The following is an 18,738-nucleotide window of genomic DNA, read 5'->3' as shown; positions in this document are numbered from 1 at the left end:
AAAAATAAAAGTTATTTAAACCCACAAAAGAGAAAGTGCTGCAGGACATGGTTTCTCTGTGGTTGAGTAAAACAATTTTAGAAAAATTAATTTTGTGAGTTTTCCTTAAAATTTTAATTTATAGGATCTCATTGACTTCACTTATATTTTTGAGCTCAACTAATTAAGAAACGGTTTTCTACCCTTTGACATAGGGAACCTAGAATTCTGTATTTTGTGTGACAATGTACTATGGTTAACAAAAACTGACTATTACCATACCAGCTTTTCCCTCAATGCAATATGCTTAGAGAAACAAAACCAAAATATAATTTGCCCCCCCCCCACTTTTTTTTTGAGTTCATGTCCTATCTGTCTTGTCTCTAGGCAAACAAACCCACCTTCTTTAACAACTAAATATTAACCCTTGCTTATATAATTACATACAAATACTATTTCCATCCTCTCTTTACTGCTTCCAAAAGTCCTTCATGATATAAACCAGATGCTTTTCTTTTAAAGGAGAAAAAAAGGTGTGGGAGGTTGGGGGGGGAGCGGTGGGCGGCGCAGTGATGCAGACAGAGAAGAACATATGGCAGCAATTCAAGAAATTTGGTCCAAGTGAATGGAAACCTTTTGAGCAGAATTGATTTAGGCAGGCAGGAAAAAATCGAAGAGAATCTTAATCAGTAGAACTCAAGATTCAGATTTGAAGTAGGCTCTATTTGCAAACTAAATCTAAAATTTTATATAGGTTTCAAGTAATTTTGTATTAGAGGTCAGTGATTTTTTACTCTGATAATTACACACTTACTTATACTGAAGATAGTAATGTCTCTTAACCGTATCCTTCACTGAGGAGGCACTAAATTTACTGGTCCAGCTATGTATGTGTCTCAATTTAATATCCTATAATAAATGCAAGGAAACAACCCCACATTCCTTCAATACAGAAATGCAGCTATTTATATAAAATGATGACTCTGTTGGCTTTTCTAACTGCTGAATTTCTGATCTAATTACATACATTTCAAAGAAAATATTATGGGCAAGATTTCAAGGCTAAAATTAATATTTACCCTTTTTAATTTCTTTACTATCTTATTTAAACAAAATGCATTTTAGCAACACACCCCACTTTTCAGGGGTTTATTATTCATTTTATACATAAGACACTATTCCTGAAACTTTAGTATACAAAAAGATGTCATTTCAAAGAAAGAGAAATGGATTATTCAACAAATGATTTTGATACAACTGGGGACCCACTCAGAAAAAAGTGAAACTGGAGCCTTAAATCATACTTTAAGTACATATTGTGTATGTATTTTACATACACAATAAATCATATGTAAGTAAAAAAAAATTACAATATTAGAAGAAAATACTTGTGGAGTTAGATCTAAAAATGCAACAAAACCCAGAAGTCAAAAAATGTAAGACTGATAAGTTTGATGCCAAATATACTTTCATATGGGAAAAATAAACATATATAAAGTTAAACAAACAGAAAACTTGGAAATATGTTTGTAACTCACACAGACAAGGGCTTTTTAAAAAATACATAATAACAAATCACTAAGAAAACCCAAGAACCTGATAGAAAAAATGAACAAAGGACATAAACAGTTCAAAGAAAAGGATACATAAACATCTGAAAAAATGATCAATCTTCACAAAACAACTGCTGTTTAACTACATTGAGATACAATTTTTCACCTAAAAGACTGCTTAAGATCAAAAAGTTTGATGATAGACTATGTTGGAGAGGGGGTGGAGAAATAGCTATTCAATACTTATACATCTCTGATGGGAGTGTTTTAAAATGTAAGGAAAAAAGATCAAGAAATATATAAGAAGTACAAATTACTGCAACTTCCAGGAGGGCAATCTGAAATACTGATCAAAATTTAAGTTATATACCCTAATTGACAATTCCATCCTAGACATTAACCTATGCTCACATTTTTGAAATGTCATATGTAAAAGTATACTGTCACCCTGTTTACAATTGTATAAGATATAAAACCACCTAAGTGCTCATCAATAGAGGACTGTTTCAATAAAGCTTACTATGACCATAGACTAGAACAGCATGCTGCTGCTGCTGCTGCTAAGTCGCTTCAGTCATGTCCAACTCTGTGCGACCCGATGGACGGCAGCCCACCAGGCTCCCCCGTCCCTGGGATTCTCCAGGCAAGAACACTGGAGTGGGTTGCCATTTCCTTCTCCAATGCATGAAAGTGAAAAGTGAAAGTGAAGTCGCTTAGTTGTGTCCAACTCTCAGCGACCCCACGGATTGCAGCCTACCAGGCTCCTCCTTCCATGGGATTCTCCAGGCGAGAGTACTGGAGTGGGTTGCCATTGCCTTCTCCAGAACAGCATGAGGTCCTTACAAAGAATGAAGCAGCTGTATACAAGTTGGCTTTAAAAGATCTCTGGGGTATATTATGTAGGGGGAAAAAAGGCAAAGTGTATATATTACTATTTGTGAGGAAAGGAAAAAAATTAGAAATTCCATTTCTAGGACTTTATCTTATACATACATTAGCAGCATGTGGATTGTGTGTATGTGTGTATTTTTTAAAATAAGACCAGATTGTTAGTACACAGGCTTTGAAACAAAGAGGTTAAGGTGTATTATTTTGGTTTTATTTCTATACCAAATAGATAGTTTATATATCAAACTATTAATATTACAACACTAGCTTTATAATTCTAAGCAAGTGCTTATCAATGTTTCAGAAATGGAATATTTTCCTATAGGTATGCCAAGTGTCTTTACCAGTAGTCCTATATAATTCTCTTTGAAAGTCTATCCCTATAGCCAAATTTAGTAGCTATACTGGTACCACTGTTTCCCCTCTTCTTTGCCTTCACAGGTCAAATCTTTCCTTCCCAGTTTCTTTAGAAAAAAATTTTTTTAAGAATGAAAAATTGTTTTAAAACAGGACGTTAAGAAAAAGTAAACATTCTTAGGAATGTATTATACACCTGGTATGCTAATAACCAGGCTTCCCTTGTGGCTCAGCTGGTAAAGCATCCACCTGCAATGCGGGAGACCCGAGTCCGATCCCTGGGTGGGGAAGATCTCCTGGAGAAGGGGAAGGCTACCCACTCTAGTATTCTGGCCTGGAGAATTCCATGGACTACAGTCCACAGGGTCACAAAGAGTAGGACATGACTGAGCTGAACTTGACTGAGCGACTTTCACTTTTCATGCTAATAACCTCTCAGTGTTAAGATCACATTCATTCTTTGATGAGGTACCAGTCTAACAGGTAAGCAGGGGACAGAAAAGAAAAACTGAACGAAAGGAATGGAAAGGAGTCTTAGATATTCAATACTCTAATTTCATTGTTTTACTTAAGGCTAGTTCTAAGTAAAACAGAATTTTATGAGCTCTGAGCTGTATCTCAATTTATCCCAATTCAGATTCTATCAGAAAGCAGATAATTGATTCCATCGAGCTTCCCGTTGCACACAAACTGTTCTCTAACCTCTGGAAAAAGTAAACAGGTGACAATTATCTTGAAAACATCCATGAAGTCTGTTTCTAGAGTTAGTGTCTTTAATTACTCTCAAGAGTTTCTTTAAGAGTTTTTGATACTTAAAGGTCCTTTTAGATACCACTGTTATTATACAATAGTATTCTCAACTTCTAAAGGGTTAAAAGTTTCAGATTTCTGGAAAACTCCCTTTTGAAACACTTCTTTTCCTAGTCACATGACAAAATAGTGCTACCCTGTTTTCTAGCAGGTGTTATTATTATTTTTTTTTAAGGCACTATGGGTCTTCAATAGTTGGCTTATGGAAAGCCAAACTAAGTGCCTTTTGTAACTTCCTAAAGGTTACTTCAATTGTGCCTTCATATGTATCTAAGACACTGAATTACAGATTTAGAACAAATTTTGGCCAATTTAGATTCAAGGAGGCCGAAGTTGCCAACAGCTAATGATCTTGTTGTGAAGCAGATGTATGTGCTAATCACAGCACAAAACCTCACTGACTCTTGGTGAAGGTGTGGCTGGGAAATCTAACATGGGAACTAACAGTCCTCTCCTCTCAACAGTCCTCCTAATCAGCGTCTTTGAAAGAGATAGCAACCGCTTCTGCCATCACAACATTTCTGCAAATCTCTGACGTGGTATCTGTTTCCTCTCCAGTGTATGATACTAACATTCTCATTTTCACAACATGAAAATTCTCGGCAAATGTTGACAGTACCAAAGAATGACTGATGTATGTGATATATTCACTGTGTAAATCTGTTTATGTACTGAATGTATTGTTCTAATCAGATTTTTCAAATTTGTCAGAGATACATTTATGAATCTATATAAATATCTTTAAGCAAAGGAATGGACAATTTGCCAAAAACGCAAAATGAGAGCATTTATTGGCTTACACATCTATCCATTTGCAAAACTAGTTGAAAAGTAAAAACAATCAGATCTCTTGAATCATTTTATTTTTTCTCACTGCACTTGGCACATTTTAAAACTATCTAGATGTCTTAATACTGATAATAGCAACAATGATGCTAACTTTGATTTGTAAAACATTACAAAAGCAGTTCTTTCTGAAACACATTTCAACATGGCAAAAATATACTGTGTAAAAAAATAAGACTTCCCATCCCACTCTCCCTTGTTTAGGGGAATCATTGCCTATAGCTGGATGCTAGCCTTCTGACATTTGAAATTTTTAAATAGAAATGAAGAAATTCAAAAGCCTTATAAAGAAATCTCCCTATTATAACAAAATGTACTAGTGCTTCTTCTAAATTTGTCACTAACTCTTATACGGAATTTAGAAATATTTAAAGTTCAGGTATCTCTTTTTCCAGTGTCTGGTATTCTATGAACTACATCCTAGAAAAATAAAAACTCAACTGATTTCGAAGTACTGGATTTATAAGGCTGACTTAGGCTCTTATGTGTGCCCTACACTTTAGTCAGGAGTTCCATTTCTGAAAGGTGTTTTAACTTAAAGGCACTGTGGAAATTTGCTATTTGAAAGAGTTCTGTTATTAATTCTTTTGTAAAGTGAATAAGTTTTCTTATAAAGCACTACTTCCTAATTTATCTTCCCATATGTTGGATGTTTTAAAAATGAAATACAACTACACAAAACTTCCTGGTCTCCTGAACACAATCCCATAGGCTCTCTAATCAGTGTGTAAGATAAAATGTATCTCTTTATCTTCCAGTTTCATGGCTATATTTAGAGATTCTAGATCTGGGCAAGAACCAGGATTCTACACACAAATACCACTAGAAAGAACAGATTCAAGCACAATCAAGAGGCTCACTTCTCAAAATGACAAAAGATCTGTTATGGCCTGGAAACAGAAATTGTAAATGTTATTTCAATACTTTTGAACAGTTCTCTCTCTATAGTAAAGTTTCAAAGCAACAGTCATGAGACTCTTTTTACTTTGCTGTATTATCTGGAAACAAGGAGCATGCTATGTAAACATGAATGTTAAAATACAGAAGTGTTTGGTGTTCTACAACCTTCAGGAGAAAGTGTCTTCATTTAAGTTTATATGAATATATGTGGTATACTCATAGTGTAGACTCCATTTACAAAAAACATATAAATACTAACAGTCATTTTAGTGGGGAATAGTGCAGAGAAATTACCTCGTATTTACATTTCTTGAACTAAGTCAATACTTAAAACATTCTGATTTCAATTCAATTTTAATTACTATTTCTCTTTCGCCCTGGCTACCATTTGAATCAAAGGCTAAAATTTGAGTTAAAGTTGTACTAGTAACTTTCAATTGGTGCCCTGTGGGACTTCCCTGGTGGTCCAGTGGCTAAGGCTCCCATCTCTCAATGCAGGGGCCCTAGGTTCAATCCCTGATCAGGGAACTAGATCCTGCATGTCGCAGGATATTCAATTGGTGCCCTATTTGTAACCACTTAGGAAAAATACAAAATGTCACAATTAAATAGCTCTTTCCGAAGGCCAATGCAGACACAAAAGAAACGTTAATAAACAAAAGTAAGCGCTGTGCATAACGTCATAGAGCTGGCAGAACATAGTTATTCTAGACAAAACTGACCAAGATGCACTTTTTTTTCTTCTTTTTTAAAGTAAAAGGCAAAGAGTGAGGGTCACCAAATAATCTGTTTTGACAAGACGTCGAGGGGGGAAAAATCCACAGGCTGTTCGACCTCGGGACTAGAATTTGTTCAGTTTCTGACTTGTGGAGACTTGTACAGAAGACAACGTTATTTACGTTTTGGAGACTTCCATTTAAATGATTCAGACAGCTTTCTCGTCCAGCCGTGGCACTTTCTGCCCGGGGACGACTCACAGTGGCAAACGTCCCCCCAACCCACCACTGGCCGCCCCTTCACCTGAGGAGCGCGGGCCAGCCCGCCACGCCCCGCCGGGCAGGGCTCCGGCCAGGCGGTTGCTCCAGAGGCGCCCTCCCTGGGGAGCGTTCTCCGAAGCTGTTAGGGTGCGAGGGCAGAGAAGCGACGCGACTCCGTGCAGCCCAGACAGTCGGCTGGGTACCCGCCCTCTCGCCCGGTCCCTCGCCCGGGTACCTCGTCCTGGCCGTGGCTCCCATCACACTGCTTGCAGCCCAGCAGCTCCGAAACGGCCAGAGACGCCGTATACGCCTCGTTCGCGGCTGTAGCCAGGCGCATGTCGGCGCGGGGACAGTGGCGGACGCGCAGAGGAACCGCAACAGCACAGAGGAGAGCGCTGGGCTGGCGGCCAGCCTAGATCTGAGCTGCAGCCTCAGTCAGCGCTGACGGCCGAGGCGGCGCGGGGCGGGACGGGGCGGCGCAAACAAACAAGCCACGCGGCCCCGCCCTCGCCGTCACTCAGCTGAGTCGGCGGCCGCGACCGCCAATGGGGCCCTCAGCGCCGCGGCGCCCCGCCTCCTCGGCGCGGAGGGGCGGACGCTGGCGGGGCAGTCAATGCCGCCGGGCGAAAAACAACCTCTAGGGACCAACTGTACTTCCCCCAAGGAGCTCAATCCTCTGGTCCCTAGTGGGCTTGGTCTGCCGGGATGTGGCTGGAAGGTGCAGCCTGAACCGTCGGGCTTCAGTGAAAGGCAAATGTGTACCCCTGACCCAGCATCAGCAGTCGAGAGCCTGCCCTCCATCCACCCGTTCAGGTCCAATTACCTGCCAAAGGGCAACCAACCTCTAGGCTGACTCCGACACCTCTAGGAGGAAATCAAATTTACTTCACATTTTATGAAGTCTTGAAATTTCCCTTCTTTCTTTCCAAAAATGCCCAAACAAAGCTGATTGGGCCATAAAATGCAGAAACAAGCAGGAGACCATGACCTACATTCAGTTAAAAATTATTTTTGGTAAACTATGTAGAAACTTTAAGTATCAACTCTCCTACCCAGATAATAAGCCTTGGTAGCAGATCTTTAAATTTTCTTCTTCCCAAGTATATTCGAAAGCATTAAAATATCCAATGTTTCCTCATAAGTGCCCTGGGTCTAAAGAAAGAATCTCTCTCTCTGAAACCCGATGAGGAACTTGAAAAAACAGATCATAAAGGCATACAACTGACATTGTTGGATCTGGAACACAAATCTCTCAAGTCTTCTGTCAAAACTAGTTGCTTACAGGGCTCCATTAACTTCTTTTAAAAAATATATCAACTCCTAAATTAGATCTCTTTTTCCATGTTTGCCCTGTATTTTCAACCTTACATGCTCAGGTTAAAAAAAAAAAAAAGTTGGAACATTCTATCAGAAACAAGTGGAGTTTAAGTCAATGAATACTGACAGACACAGAACTAGGGCTCATAGATGAGTATAAGTTTCAGTCTTAGAGGAGAGGTTACAATGTCTCAGAGAAGACTGAGTTACTTTTTAAGCTCTTAAACTGTCACATTTTAAAAGCAGAAGGTTAAAATGGTTACTTTTTATTTATCTTCTCCAGATAAATAAGATTATATGTTCTCATATACTTTTTATAAATTGCTGAAGCACCCAAATACCTGGTCAAGAAAAGCAATTGGAGGTTAGTATTAACATAGAATAAAAGGCTACAGAGGCTTCCAAGTGCTCTTTCTCTGAGCAGAGCCACAAAACAGTATAATCTAAAGCCCACTCAGCCACAAACAGGCAAAAATAAACACAGAAAATCATCCAATTTGCAGCAATATGACATACCCTCCAAGATAAACTGATTATACATGAGTAACTTGGAAACATAAATGACTTGATGTAGGGGTCGTGAGCGATAAAGCTACTTAATGAAGGAAGTATGTGAAAAATGATGACTGGTTCTAGAAGAGTTGAACTGTGATTTTATTTTCTGGAAAGAAAACAGCAGTGAGGGTTAGTTGTCTAGTAGGGCATAACCTTGGCTATGATATTAAAATTATATTATTTGCAAAATGGAGAATATTTGCCTTACTAATTTTTAATGAGGCAAGGGAAAAGCATGCATCTAGCTAAAGCAAAAATGGTTTAAAACATTTAAATGCAAATTAGAACTGCAAACTGTATGTGTACATGTGTATATATTCATATGTATATATGTATACATATATGTTCATATCTGATACTTCATAAATTTTGAAGATATATATGTTGAAATTGAATAGGAAGCTCCCATTAGGATTTTTTTTTTAAAGAAAATTTCAATTTATTTTGATGCTGCCTTACATAAAAAGAAAAATAATTTTAATATATCCTAATTCAGTCCTACCAAGGCCCTTCAAGTCATTAGATAGTACTAATTTTTGCTTTTTGATAGAGCAGTAACTGAATTAGTCACTCTCTTCTATAACATAAAAAGGTTGCCTCCAAATAAATCTATTAACCAGGAGTTCCAACAACTGTACTGACCTGCAAATATTATGCAGATCTCATTTCTGAGATTTTTGACAAATCATTTAATAAAAAGTTTATATTTTCCAAAGATTTCATTACTTGAGTAGGCCAGATACCCTGAATGAAGGTGCTTCTCTTAATGAACTCCCAGTGCTAAGCATGTAATAAACCTCCTGAACACCAATTAGTAATTGGAAAGGACTATGCTTTTGATATTTACCACAGGCTATCATTATAGGCTAGCAGCTATTTACAAAGTCTGCTATTTAAACATTTCATTTCAACATTTTATTTCTTCAGTGAAGAATCCTTACATCTAATCCAAGAAGTAATAGTAATTCTGAATTTCTCCTTTGTCTAAAAATGTTCTGGGTGCTCCCTGGTGGTTAAGTGGTTATGACTATATGCTTTCACTGCTGAGAATGTGTGTTCAATCTCTGGCTGGGGAACTAAGCTCCTGCAAGCTATGAGACATGGCCAAAATTACATACATACATACATAAATGGGCTCCCCTTGTGGCTCAGTGGTAAAGAATCCACCTGGCAATGCAGGAGACCAGGAGAAGCGGGTTTGATCCCTGGATCTGGAAGATCCCCTGGAAGAGGGTATGGCAACCCACTCCAGTATTCTTGCCAGGAAAATCCTATGGACAGAGGAGCCTGGCAGGCTATGGTCCATGGGGTCACAAAGAGTTGGACACGACTGGAGGGACTGAGCACACACATACATAAATATTGGGGGTTAACCTACCCAACTCAACTGTATCAAAGTGAGGTTTTTGCACTTGACATTAGCAGTAATGATCTCAATGCTAATTGCCCCAGAACAAGATGGTACGCCCATGTAAAAATCAAGAGTGATGTCAAATGACTTGATCTGAGCAGAGAACCATGAAGCATTAGAGTCCAGACTTGGAGTGGTGGTTCAAGATGAGCTTCCTGAAGTAAGTGATATCTGAGCTAGGGTTTAGAGGATTAATAGAGAGGTCTTGAAAAGAAAATTGGTGGAGTGTTTGGGAGAGTAAAGACAGAGTTCTAAGCAATGAAACTAGCATTGTGCAAAGGCCCAGAGGCATGGGAGAGGGAAGCTGAATAAAGGAATTTCACTGGTGTCTGGTGGAGAAGGGAATGGCAACCCACTCTAGTAGTCTTGCCTGGAGAATCCCATGAACAGAGGAGCCTGGTGGGCTTCAATCCATGGGGTCACAAAGAGTCAGACACAACTGAGTGACTAACACAATAACAACAACTGGTGTCTGGAGGGCTTCTCTGGTGGCTCTGCTGGTGAAGAATCCACTGGGTTCTTTACCAGTGGATTGAGGGAGACCTGGGTTTGATCCCTGGGTTGGGAAGATCCCCTGGAGAAGGGAACAGCTACCCATTCCAGTATTCTGACCTAGAGAATTCCATGGACTGTAAAGTCCATGGGGTCACAAAGACTGGACACAACTGAGCGACTTTCACTCACTCACTCACTCACTCACTCACTCACTCACTCACTCACTGGTGTCTGGAGCAGAGAGTATGGAGAGTAATGGATGGAGTTTAGGTCAAACAGTAAGGAGGGACCTTGTTTAAATTCATTAAGGACAATAAACTTCATTCTTAAGAGTACTATGGAGTTACTAAAAGTTTTAAAGAGTGTAATGACATCAAATTTGCATTTCAGCTAAGGTTCAGGCAAAACTAGAGAGAGAAAGATGTGTTATAAAGATTGTTGAGGCAACTATAGCAAAGGCAAGATGGTGTTCTGAAGAACAATGGAAATGAAGCAAAGTGCAGGGATGAAGGTGGATTTGTCTCTCTTGGGGCTACGCAGGTGATATAGTGGTAAAGAATCCACCTGCCAATCCAAGAGACACAGAAGTCGTGGGTTCGATCCCTGGGTGGAGAAGATCCCCTGGAGTAGGAAATGGCAACCCATTCCAGTATTCTTGCCTGGGAAATCCCAAGGACAGAGGAATATGGCAGGTTATAGTCCATGGGATCACAAAGAATTGGACACGACAGAGCACGCACCCACCATGCACTTAAGAAAGGAAATGATGCCTATACTCTTGTTGTTGAAATTCAGGAGATAAATCTCAAATTGTATGCTCTCTTGACCCAAGTGGCCTCCCTAAACCCATTAGACTTTTAAAAATATAGTCAATTCATGAAAAAGAATAGATATATTTTAATAGAATACTAGTCAGGGCAAAAGGTATAATTATACTTTCATTGGCCACATATTAAACCTTGAATTTTTTTTATTAACTAAAGTACTGTAGATATGTATATCTATTCTTCAGAATAGAAATATTTAATAATTGATTGGACACACATAACAATGATTTCAGCCATTAAACCAAACAACTCCTTTAAGAACGGGAGTGGGATTTGTTAGATTTATGTAGTTTAAGCTTCTTGAAAAAATGCCCTATTATCATTTAAAACATTTTTTATTTGGAATGAATTATGGTTTGTAATATTACTTCTGCTTACTAATTTTGTCTAGATTTTCCTCCTTTAGTTGATATCTTCCTGTTTCTTATATATAGCTTGCCTGCTAAGCACTTTTTTCCTTTCAACATCATGTTTTGGGTACATTGAGATCCTTTCTCTTATTTGTCCTCTACTTTTTTCACTTCTTCAATTTAATTTTTAGAATTATATTACTTATAAAGAAGCAAGAATGTTGACAAATTTTTGCTCTCTTTTCTCCTTAGGGGTTTCTTCTTTTAGAAATGCATAGTTTTAAATTTTTATATAAGGTTTTAGAAACAGACCAGCACTCATATTTGTAAACAAGTAATACTCCAAATAGTGTCAGTAGTTTTAAATTAGAAAATCCCTTTCCTCAAAGAATAAGCATGCTAAGTCATGGTCAGGCTTTCCAGACTAATGATAATAAGACCAAAATATCAGACACTAAGGATTTTACACATGTAAGGCAGATACAGTTATTTCTATTTTAAAAATCTGTAAAACAGAAACATAAAATATTGATAATTCATCCAAAGTTGTAAAAGTAGTCAAACGTAGACTGAGTTTAGAACCTAGGTCTGTCTGAATCCAAAGCAGCAGAAGCTAGGCTGCTGCTTTTAATGAATATTTTAAAAATTAGAATAATTGTGTATTAGCCTAAGTTATTGATTCTGATAGCAAGAGAAGAAGGCAGGAAGAAAGAAAAATGTATCCCTTTTGTGAGATTTATCTCAGGGTGAGATCTGGTTTTAAAAAAAAGAAAAGTGAAAAGCAATCATGGAATCAGTGGTCTTGGTCTTTGAGAGCTGCTTTCCTCTATTTCTCTATCCCTATCATCCCTCAGCATCTTCCCAGACCTATGGTGACTTCAGGCTACCCCAAACTTCCCTACTGCATAACTCACCCGAGTCTACCCTACCTTCTACCTGCTCTTCACATTACCACTGTTTTTCTTAGAATAACTGATCGGTATTAGAAAAAGAATAGGTTTCTTAAACTAACTCATACATACATATTATTGTATGAGGGACTGGCATCCCATGCTAATTTATTTAGTCTGTCTCAATAGAATGTAAAATCAGAATATTTGTCTTGTTCATTGCTATATTTCCAATGTCTTAGTGCCCAGCACACAGTAGACCTTCAATAAGAATGTAATGAATGAACTCCACAGAGATGATTCCATTAAAAAAGAAGTTTAACTCAACTGAAAGCTTAATAATGAATTTCAACATTCATATTATAAAAGATTAGGGCCATCCAGACAAACACTCTTGGAGGCTTTGGGGTCACTAGGCAGGCAGGCAGGCAGGCTCTGCTTGGGAATCAGCTTGTCCTTTCCAGCTCTAACAAGCAAATTCTATTTTTCATTGTCTCTTCTCATCAGGAACCCCAGGTATTCCCAAGCTCCTTTGATTTTTCTGTTCCTGTTCTCCTGCACTACCCAGATAGAGGCTATAAAGGTTTGGGCAATGGTACATATGGCTCACTTGTTAAGTCAGGCAGGTACTTACAAGTCAGACACTGCCTGTATTCATGCCATTGTTTGACAAATTTATGAACATTTTAAAGCCCAAGTCTGGCTTTAAACATCCACAGGCTTATCGAAAGTGAAATAACAGGAAAGAAAGTGCCAGTTGAGATACCAAACTTAGATGGGAGAATTCATTCATTACAACTTTTAGAGGCTAATCACTTTTCAGCATTGTTTTGAGGTAAATAAGAAGGAATAGGTTTAACTTGAAATAGGACAAGGTTCAGGAAAAAGGTGAGTGTAGTGGGAAATAGAAAGTTAGGACTTTTCCCCATATGTTCTTAGGAGTTCAACTTACGAACTTAAGATACCAACCTAAAAAAAAAAGTAACGGAAGATACATTAAGTATACATACATTAAGTATCTTAATGTATGATATGTCCAAGTAGAAATATTTCTCAGACTATGCATATATGTTATATTTAAAGTAGTTTTTGAGGGGCCAGATTTCATCTCTACCTAAAAACATATGTGAAAATATTTTTTAAATTCTCAAAATGCTTCTGTTTGTGGGCACTAGGCAATAACTGGTTTAAATATGTAACCTATAATTTTAAGTCCAAGGAATATATTGGTCTGGCATAATATAAAAAAATTATCTTTTCAAAACAGAATAAAATCAAATGTAGTGTCTTCAACTTATCCTGAGCCCACAGATTTTATGGAACTGAATTTACCCATAGTTAAAGAGTTTAGGCTAAATGCATTTAAGTAAGTCATCAGTTTAATCATGTCTGAATTTTGAATCTTTTATTTATACTAGAGATAATTTTCATTCAAAGAAACAAAATCCTAATGACAATATTGTAAATCTTTTAATCAAGTTATTTTTTGTTTATAACAGCTTTCCTGACCTCTTTATCCATGCCCCTTCACCATGATTAGTACTACCAAGCAGTGAGTAGGGTTCAGTAATATATGTTTTTTATAACACAGCTCAAAGAACCCCCTACTCAGCTCCTTTGTGATAATCTTTAGTTGAAGGTCCTATAATCCTTTAAATCACCTTCTTTCTTTGCCTCCTTCTGAGATCTCCTGTTTTTCAAGAGGGTATTAAGTTGTAGATCTTTAACTTGGTCACAAAGTACAAGGCCACATCTATAAACTACTTGTGTGCTATTAAGTGTTTCAGAAATAATGGCATTTCACTGTACTTTCTCATCTGTTCTTCTGCCCTCCAAAACCCTCAGCACACCTCTGTGGGCCACGTTTCCCTTTGTCCAAAGGATGTGAATAGATCACAGGATGTGAACTATGATGGCCAAAGGATATCATAGTTCAACAAATAAATTTTCACTTGTTACTACTTTCTGTTTAGCTAAAAATACTCAAAAAAAGAATAATGCAACTTTAAAAATTATTTTTTTACATGAGTAAGTTTGAACAGAATTCAAGATCATTTCATTTGCAGTGACAGAAAATCTGATTTTCCTAATTTTTGGCAAATAATTGAGAAATACTAAAACAGGATTTAATTCAGACATTACAAGTTGGAGAAGGTAGTATTCTTTTTGAACTCATTCTATCTTTAATTAAAAAAATATATTTGGGCATAGATTTATGTACGGATGTCAGTGCTGTTATTTTACCAATTAACAGAAATCTTAATACTATGTAAACACTTAGTATTCAGTCATTTATTATCTATATTTACTGAATGCCAACTATATGCATTTAGTTTCTTAAATCTATGGGCAAGCAGAAATATCTTAATTTGAGATTGGACATCTATTTTATTTAGACTTAAACCTCTTGTGTGAGTCACACAGATTAGCAGATAGCTTGGGATTCTGTCAGGGAGCATTAAATAGGGAATCATCTACTTTACTGTCCAACTCTGGGGGGGCAGGGTTGCCCAGAAGTTATGGCAATTTCTTAATATCCCTTCTAGTTTTAGTGTCCTCAAATTTAAAATGAAGGGCTCCTGAACTTCATGAGCTCTCAAACTTTACTTCAGCTTTAAAGTTCTACTCTGAATATAATTCCTGATTTTATCAAGAATTATATGCTTTAAGCTAACCAGTCCTGGCATCTTCCTATACCAGGCTTCTTTGTACATTACTAGTGATTTCAGAATTGTATTTCTTACAAGTACTTTAAAGATATTATAAAATATTAGATTTGAGCTTTTTTTTTTCTTCAAGGTAACCTACAAACATATATAAACATTAAATGCACTGGGAACCATCAAAATAATCATTTAGATACTAGAGTAAATAAAACTTTTTCCATCTTCTCTGTGAGTATACGTTTGAACATTCTTACAAATTTGTCAGTGACAAGGAAGGGTATAGTTTGTGTGTTCTTGCTTTTAAAAAAAAATTCATGACTGTCTCTGCTCAATGAGTAAAATGATAGTAGTGAGTGGGCTGCCACAGCATGTAGGTACTTTGCTGTGTGAATACAGATTTCTCTGATATTATGAATATAAGAAAATACAGAAATACTGTAACTATAATCCATAACCCCTCTATTTCAAATTTGCTTAAAACATAAGGTAACCTCATTGTTCTCACTAATTGGCTTAATAATGTAACTTATATGAACTTTAAAGAGATCATTTATTAGTAAAACACCAGTTTTAGATATTGTATATAAATCAGAATCCTGATAATATTGTTTCACTAAAGACTATGCTGACAAAAAAAAAAATAAGACATGTGAATATTACTTTTATATACATGCCACATCTCCTGTTCTATACACTAGAACTCCCAGTAGGTTTAGAAAATCCATCTAGTCTGTAGCTCCCAATGTTGTTCATACAAGGCTTGGGTCAGGCTTTAAGGTTTAGAGAATGTTCCCAGGATTTATGCCGGTTCTAAAGGAGTGCTATGGGAAATCTAGTTCAAAGTCTCAATTCCATCAATGCCAAATAGAGCCTTAGAGGAAAAGCTCTTATAACCACAATGGTTTGATTATGGTTTACTGAATGAAAAACCGAACTTGTCTTCCAGTAGAACTTTTATTTAGGCTGTCCTGGATTTGGTCTATAACTGAAAGGACTGTCAATCCTTCTAGCCCTTCTCCAGAAACATAAATAAAGTCAGTCTTATCCTTCAGTAACATACATGCCAATATGATCAATTTAACCTAAAACATAAAAAGCTGACCTAGTAAATTTTTCAATGATGAACTTCGGAATTGTTTTTATTAACAATGAGGATATTATTGATCTCCAAGCTAATTTTTTGTGTTTGTGACAGGAAGGTCTTTAAATAGTGTACTTACTCTTCACAATGAGAACATGCTTTCTGACAGAAAATTCAACTTTCAAGTATTCAACCAGATTTTAAAAAATTAAACCATAGTAATTTGTGCATTATAAAGGTACAACTAAAATCTTAAAACCTTAAAATATAGAACACTAACTTTACAAATTGATGGGTTAAGAAAAAATCTAAACTTCAAAAAATATCAGAAAAAAGCATATGGATCAGATGGAAGGCAAAAGCAGAGTCAAAAGCAACAGGATACACTTCAAATAGGTCACACTCAACTTTTGACTTTTCCAAAGAACAAAGAAACAAGCTTAGCAACAGTTTTCAGCCAGTCAGAAAGCAGACAAACAGGTAAGGCCTCAACCACTCCAGATACCAAAGAAGTCCAACCTTCAATGTGTGTTTTTTTTGTTTTTAAATTATATAGTGTCAGAGCAGATTACTTGAAGTAGAAACATAAAAACACAATGAAACAATAGTGAAGAATTTTCTTCATTCTGCTTTTGGCTTGCCAAATTTATAAAGTATTCTAAAGCAGTTTCTAATATTTTCCCTAAAAATCTTCAAGAATGACTTTTGTTGTTGTTTTTTCATTCAAGTACTGCTTAAATCATTTGCAAGTTTTAGTTCCCTAAAAAGATAATTACTTTAAATACATCAGCTTGACTAGCCATATCAGTTGTCTCCTGAACTTACCATGTACTAAATAAACATAGGGAGATTTGCTGATAGTGTAGGGTGCTGTCAAAAATGTATATATGTATACTTCTCAATATTTCATTGTATTCTATACATCCCTAGGAAGTTAGAGGGAAATTAAAAAATATTTGGAGACTAACTCTAGGTTTTGCTAAAGAATAGAGGAAAACAATAGAATGGGAAAGACTAGAGATCTCTTCAAGAAAATTAGAGATACCAAGGGAACATTTCATGCAAAAATGGGCTCAATAAAGGACAGAAATGGTATGGACCTAACAGAAGCAGAAGACATTAAGAAGAGGTGGCAAGAATACACAGAAGAATCATATAGAAAAGATCTTAATGACCCAGATAACCATGATGGTGTGATCACTCACCTAGAGTCAGGCATCTTTGAGTGTGAAGTCAAGTGGGCCTTAGGAAGCATCACTACAAACAAAGCTAGTGGAGGTGATGGAATTCCAGTTGAGCTATTTCAAATCCTAAAAGATGATGCTGTTGAAAGTGCTACACTAAATATGGCAGCAAATTTGGAAAACTCAGCAGTGGCCACAGGACTGGAAAAGGTCAGTTTTCATTCTGATCCCAAAGAAGGGCAATGCCAAAGAATGTTCAAACTACTGCACAATTGCACTCATCTCACATGCTAGCAAAGTAATGCTCAAAATTCTCCAAGCCAGGCTTCAACAGTACGTGAACCTAGAACTTGCAGAGGCCCAAGCTGGATTTAGAAAGGGCAGAGGAACCAGATATCAAATTGCCAACATCCGTTGAATCATTGGAAAAGCAAGAGAATTCCAGAAAAACATCAACTTCTGCTTCATTGACTACACTAAAGCCTTTGACTGTGTGGATCATAACAAACTGTGGAAAATTCGAGAGATGGGAATACCAGGCCACCTGACCTGCCTCCTGAGAAACCTGTAGGCAGGTCAAGAAGCAACAGTTAGAACCAGATATAGAACAGTGGACTGGTTCAAAATTGGGAAAGGGGTACATCAAGGTTGTATACTGTCACTCTGCTTACTTAACTTATATGCAGAGTACATCATGAGAAATGCCAGGCTGGATGCAGCACAAGCTGGAATCAAGATTGCTGGGAGAAATATCAATAACCTCAGATATGCAGATAACACTACCCTTATGGCAGAAAGTGAAGAAGAACCAAAGAGCCTCTTGATGAAAGTGAAAGAGGAGAGTGAAAAAGTTGGCTTAAAGCTCAACATTCAGAAAACTAAGATCATGACATCTGGTCCCATCACTTCGTGGCAAATAGATGGGGAAACAATGGAAACAGTGAGAGACTTTATTTTTTTGGGCTCCAAAATCACTGTAGATGGTGATTGCAGCCATGAAATTAAAAGATGCTTACTCCTTGGAAGGAAAGTTATGACCAACCTAGACAGCATATTAAAAAGCAGAGACATTACTTTGCCAACAAAGGTCTGTCTAGTCAAGGTTATGGTTTTTTCCAATAGTCATGTATAGGTGTGAGAGCTGGACTGTGAAGAAAGCTGAGCGCCGAAGAATTGATGCTTTTGAACTGTGGTGTTGGAGAAGATGCTTGAGAGTCCCTTGGACTGCAAGAAGAGCCAACCAGTACATCCTAAAGGAAATCAGTCCTGAGTGTTCATTGGAAGGACTGATGTTGAAGCTGAAACTCCAATACTTTGGCCACCTGATGTGAAAAGCTGACATTTGAAAGGACCCTGATGTTGGCAAAGATTGAAGACAGAAGGAGAAGGGGATGACAGAGGATGAGATTGTTGGACGGAATCATCAACTAAATGGACATGTGTTTGATTAAACTCTGGGAGTTGGTGATGGACAGGGAGGCCTGACATGCTGTGGTTCACAGGGTCACAAAGAGTTGGACATGACTGAGCGACCGAACTGAACTGAGCCACCAGGGAAGCCCCTCAGAAACAAAAACTGTGAGACAAAGAGGTTAAATACCTAAGTTTACAGAGCAAACAAGGGGCTTGAGTGAAGGCTAGAACTTAAGTCT

At 37.3% G+C, this 18,738-nt stretch overlaps 1 protein-coding gene across 2 annotated transcripts in view; it reads right to left on the bottom strand.

Moving 5' to 3' along the window:
• Positions 1–18,738, bottom strand: part of SESN1 (sestrin 1) — a 114,720-nt gene that overhangs the window by 15,051 nt on the left and 80,931 nt on the right. Inside the window, exon 1 of one of the 2 annotated variants that reach the window (XM_043890070.1) lies at positions 6,546–6,770. The exons of the other annotated variant lie outside the window; for it this stretch is intronic. Within the exon in view, the coding sequence (XP_043746005.1) occupies positions 6,546–6,647 (102 nt within the window). The 5' untranslated portion in view covers positions 6,648–6,770. Of the gene's footprint in view, positions 1–6,545; positions 6,771–18,738 lie in introns of those variants that run through there. 2 annotated transcript variants of the gene reach the window in all.

This window comes from Cervus elaphus, chromosome 28 (genome assembly GCF_910594005.1).
Source record: "Cervus elaphus chromosome 28, mCerEla1.1, whole genome shotgun sequence".
Classification (NCBI taxonomy): domain Eukaryota; kingdom Metazoa; phylum Chordata; class Mammalia; order Artiodactyla; family Cervidae; genus Cervus; species Cervus elaphus.
This window is presented reverse-complemented; position numbering and strand designations above follow the sequence as displayed.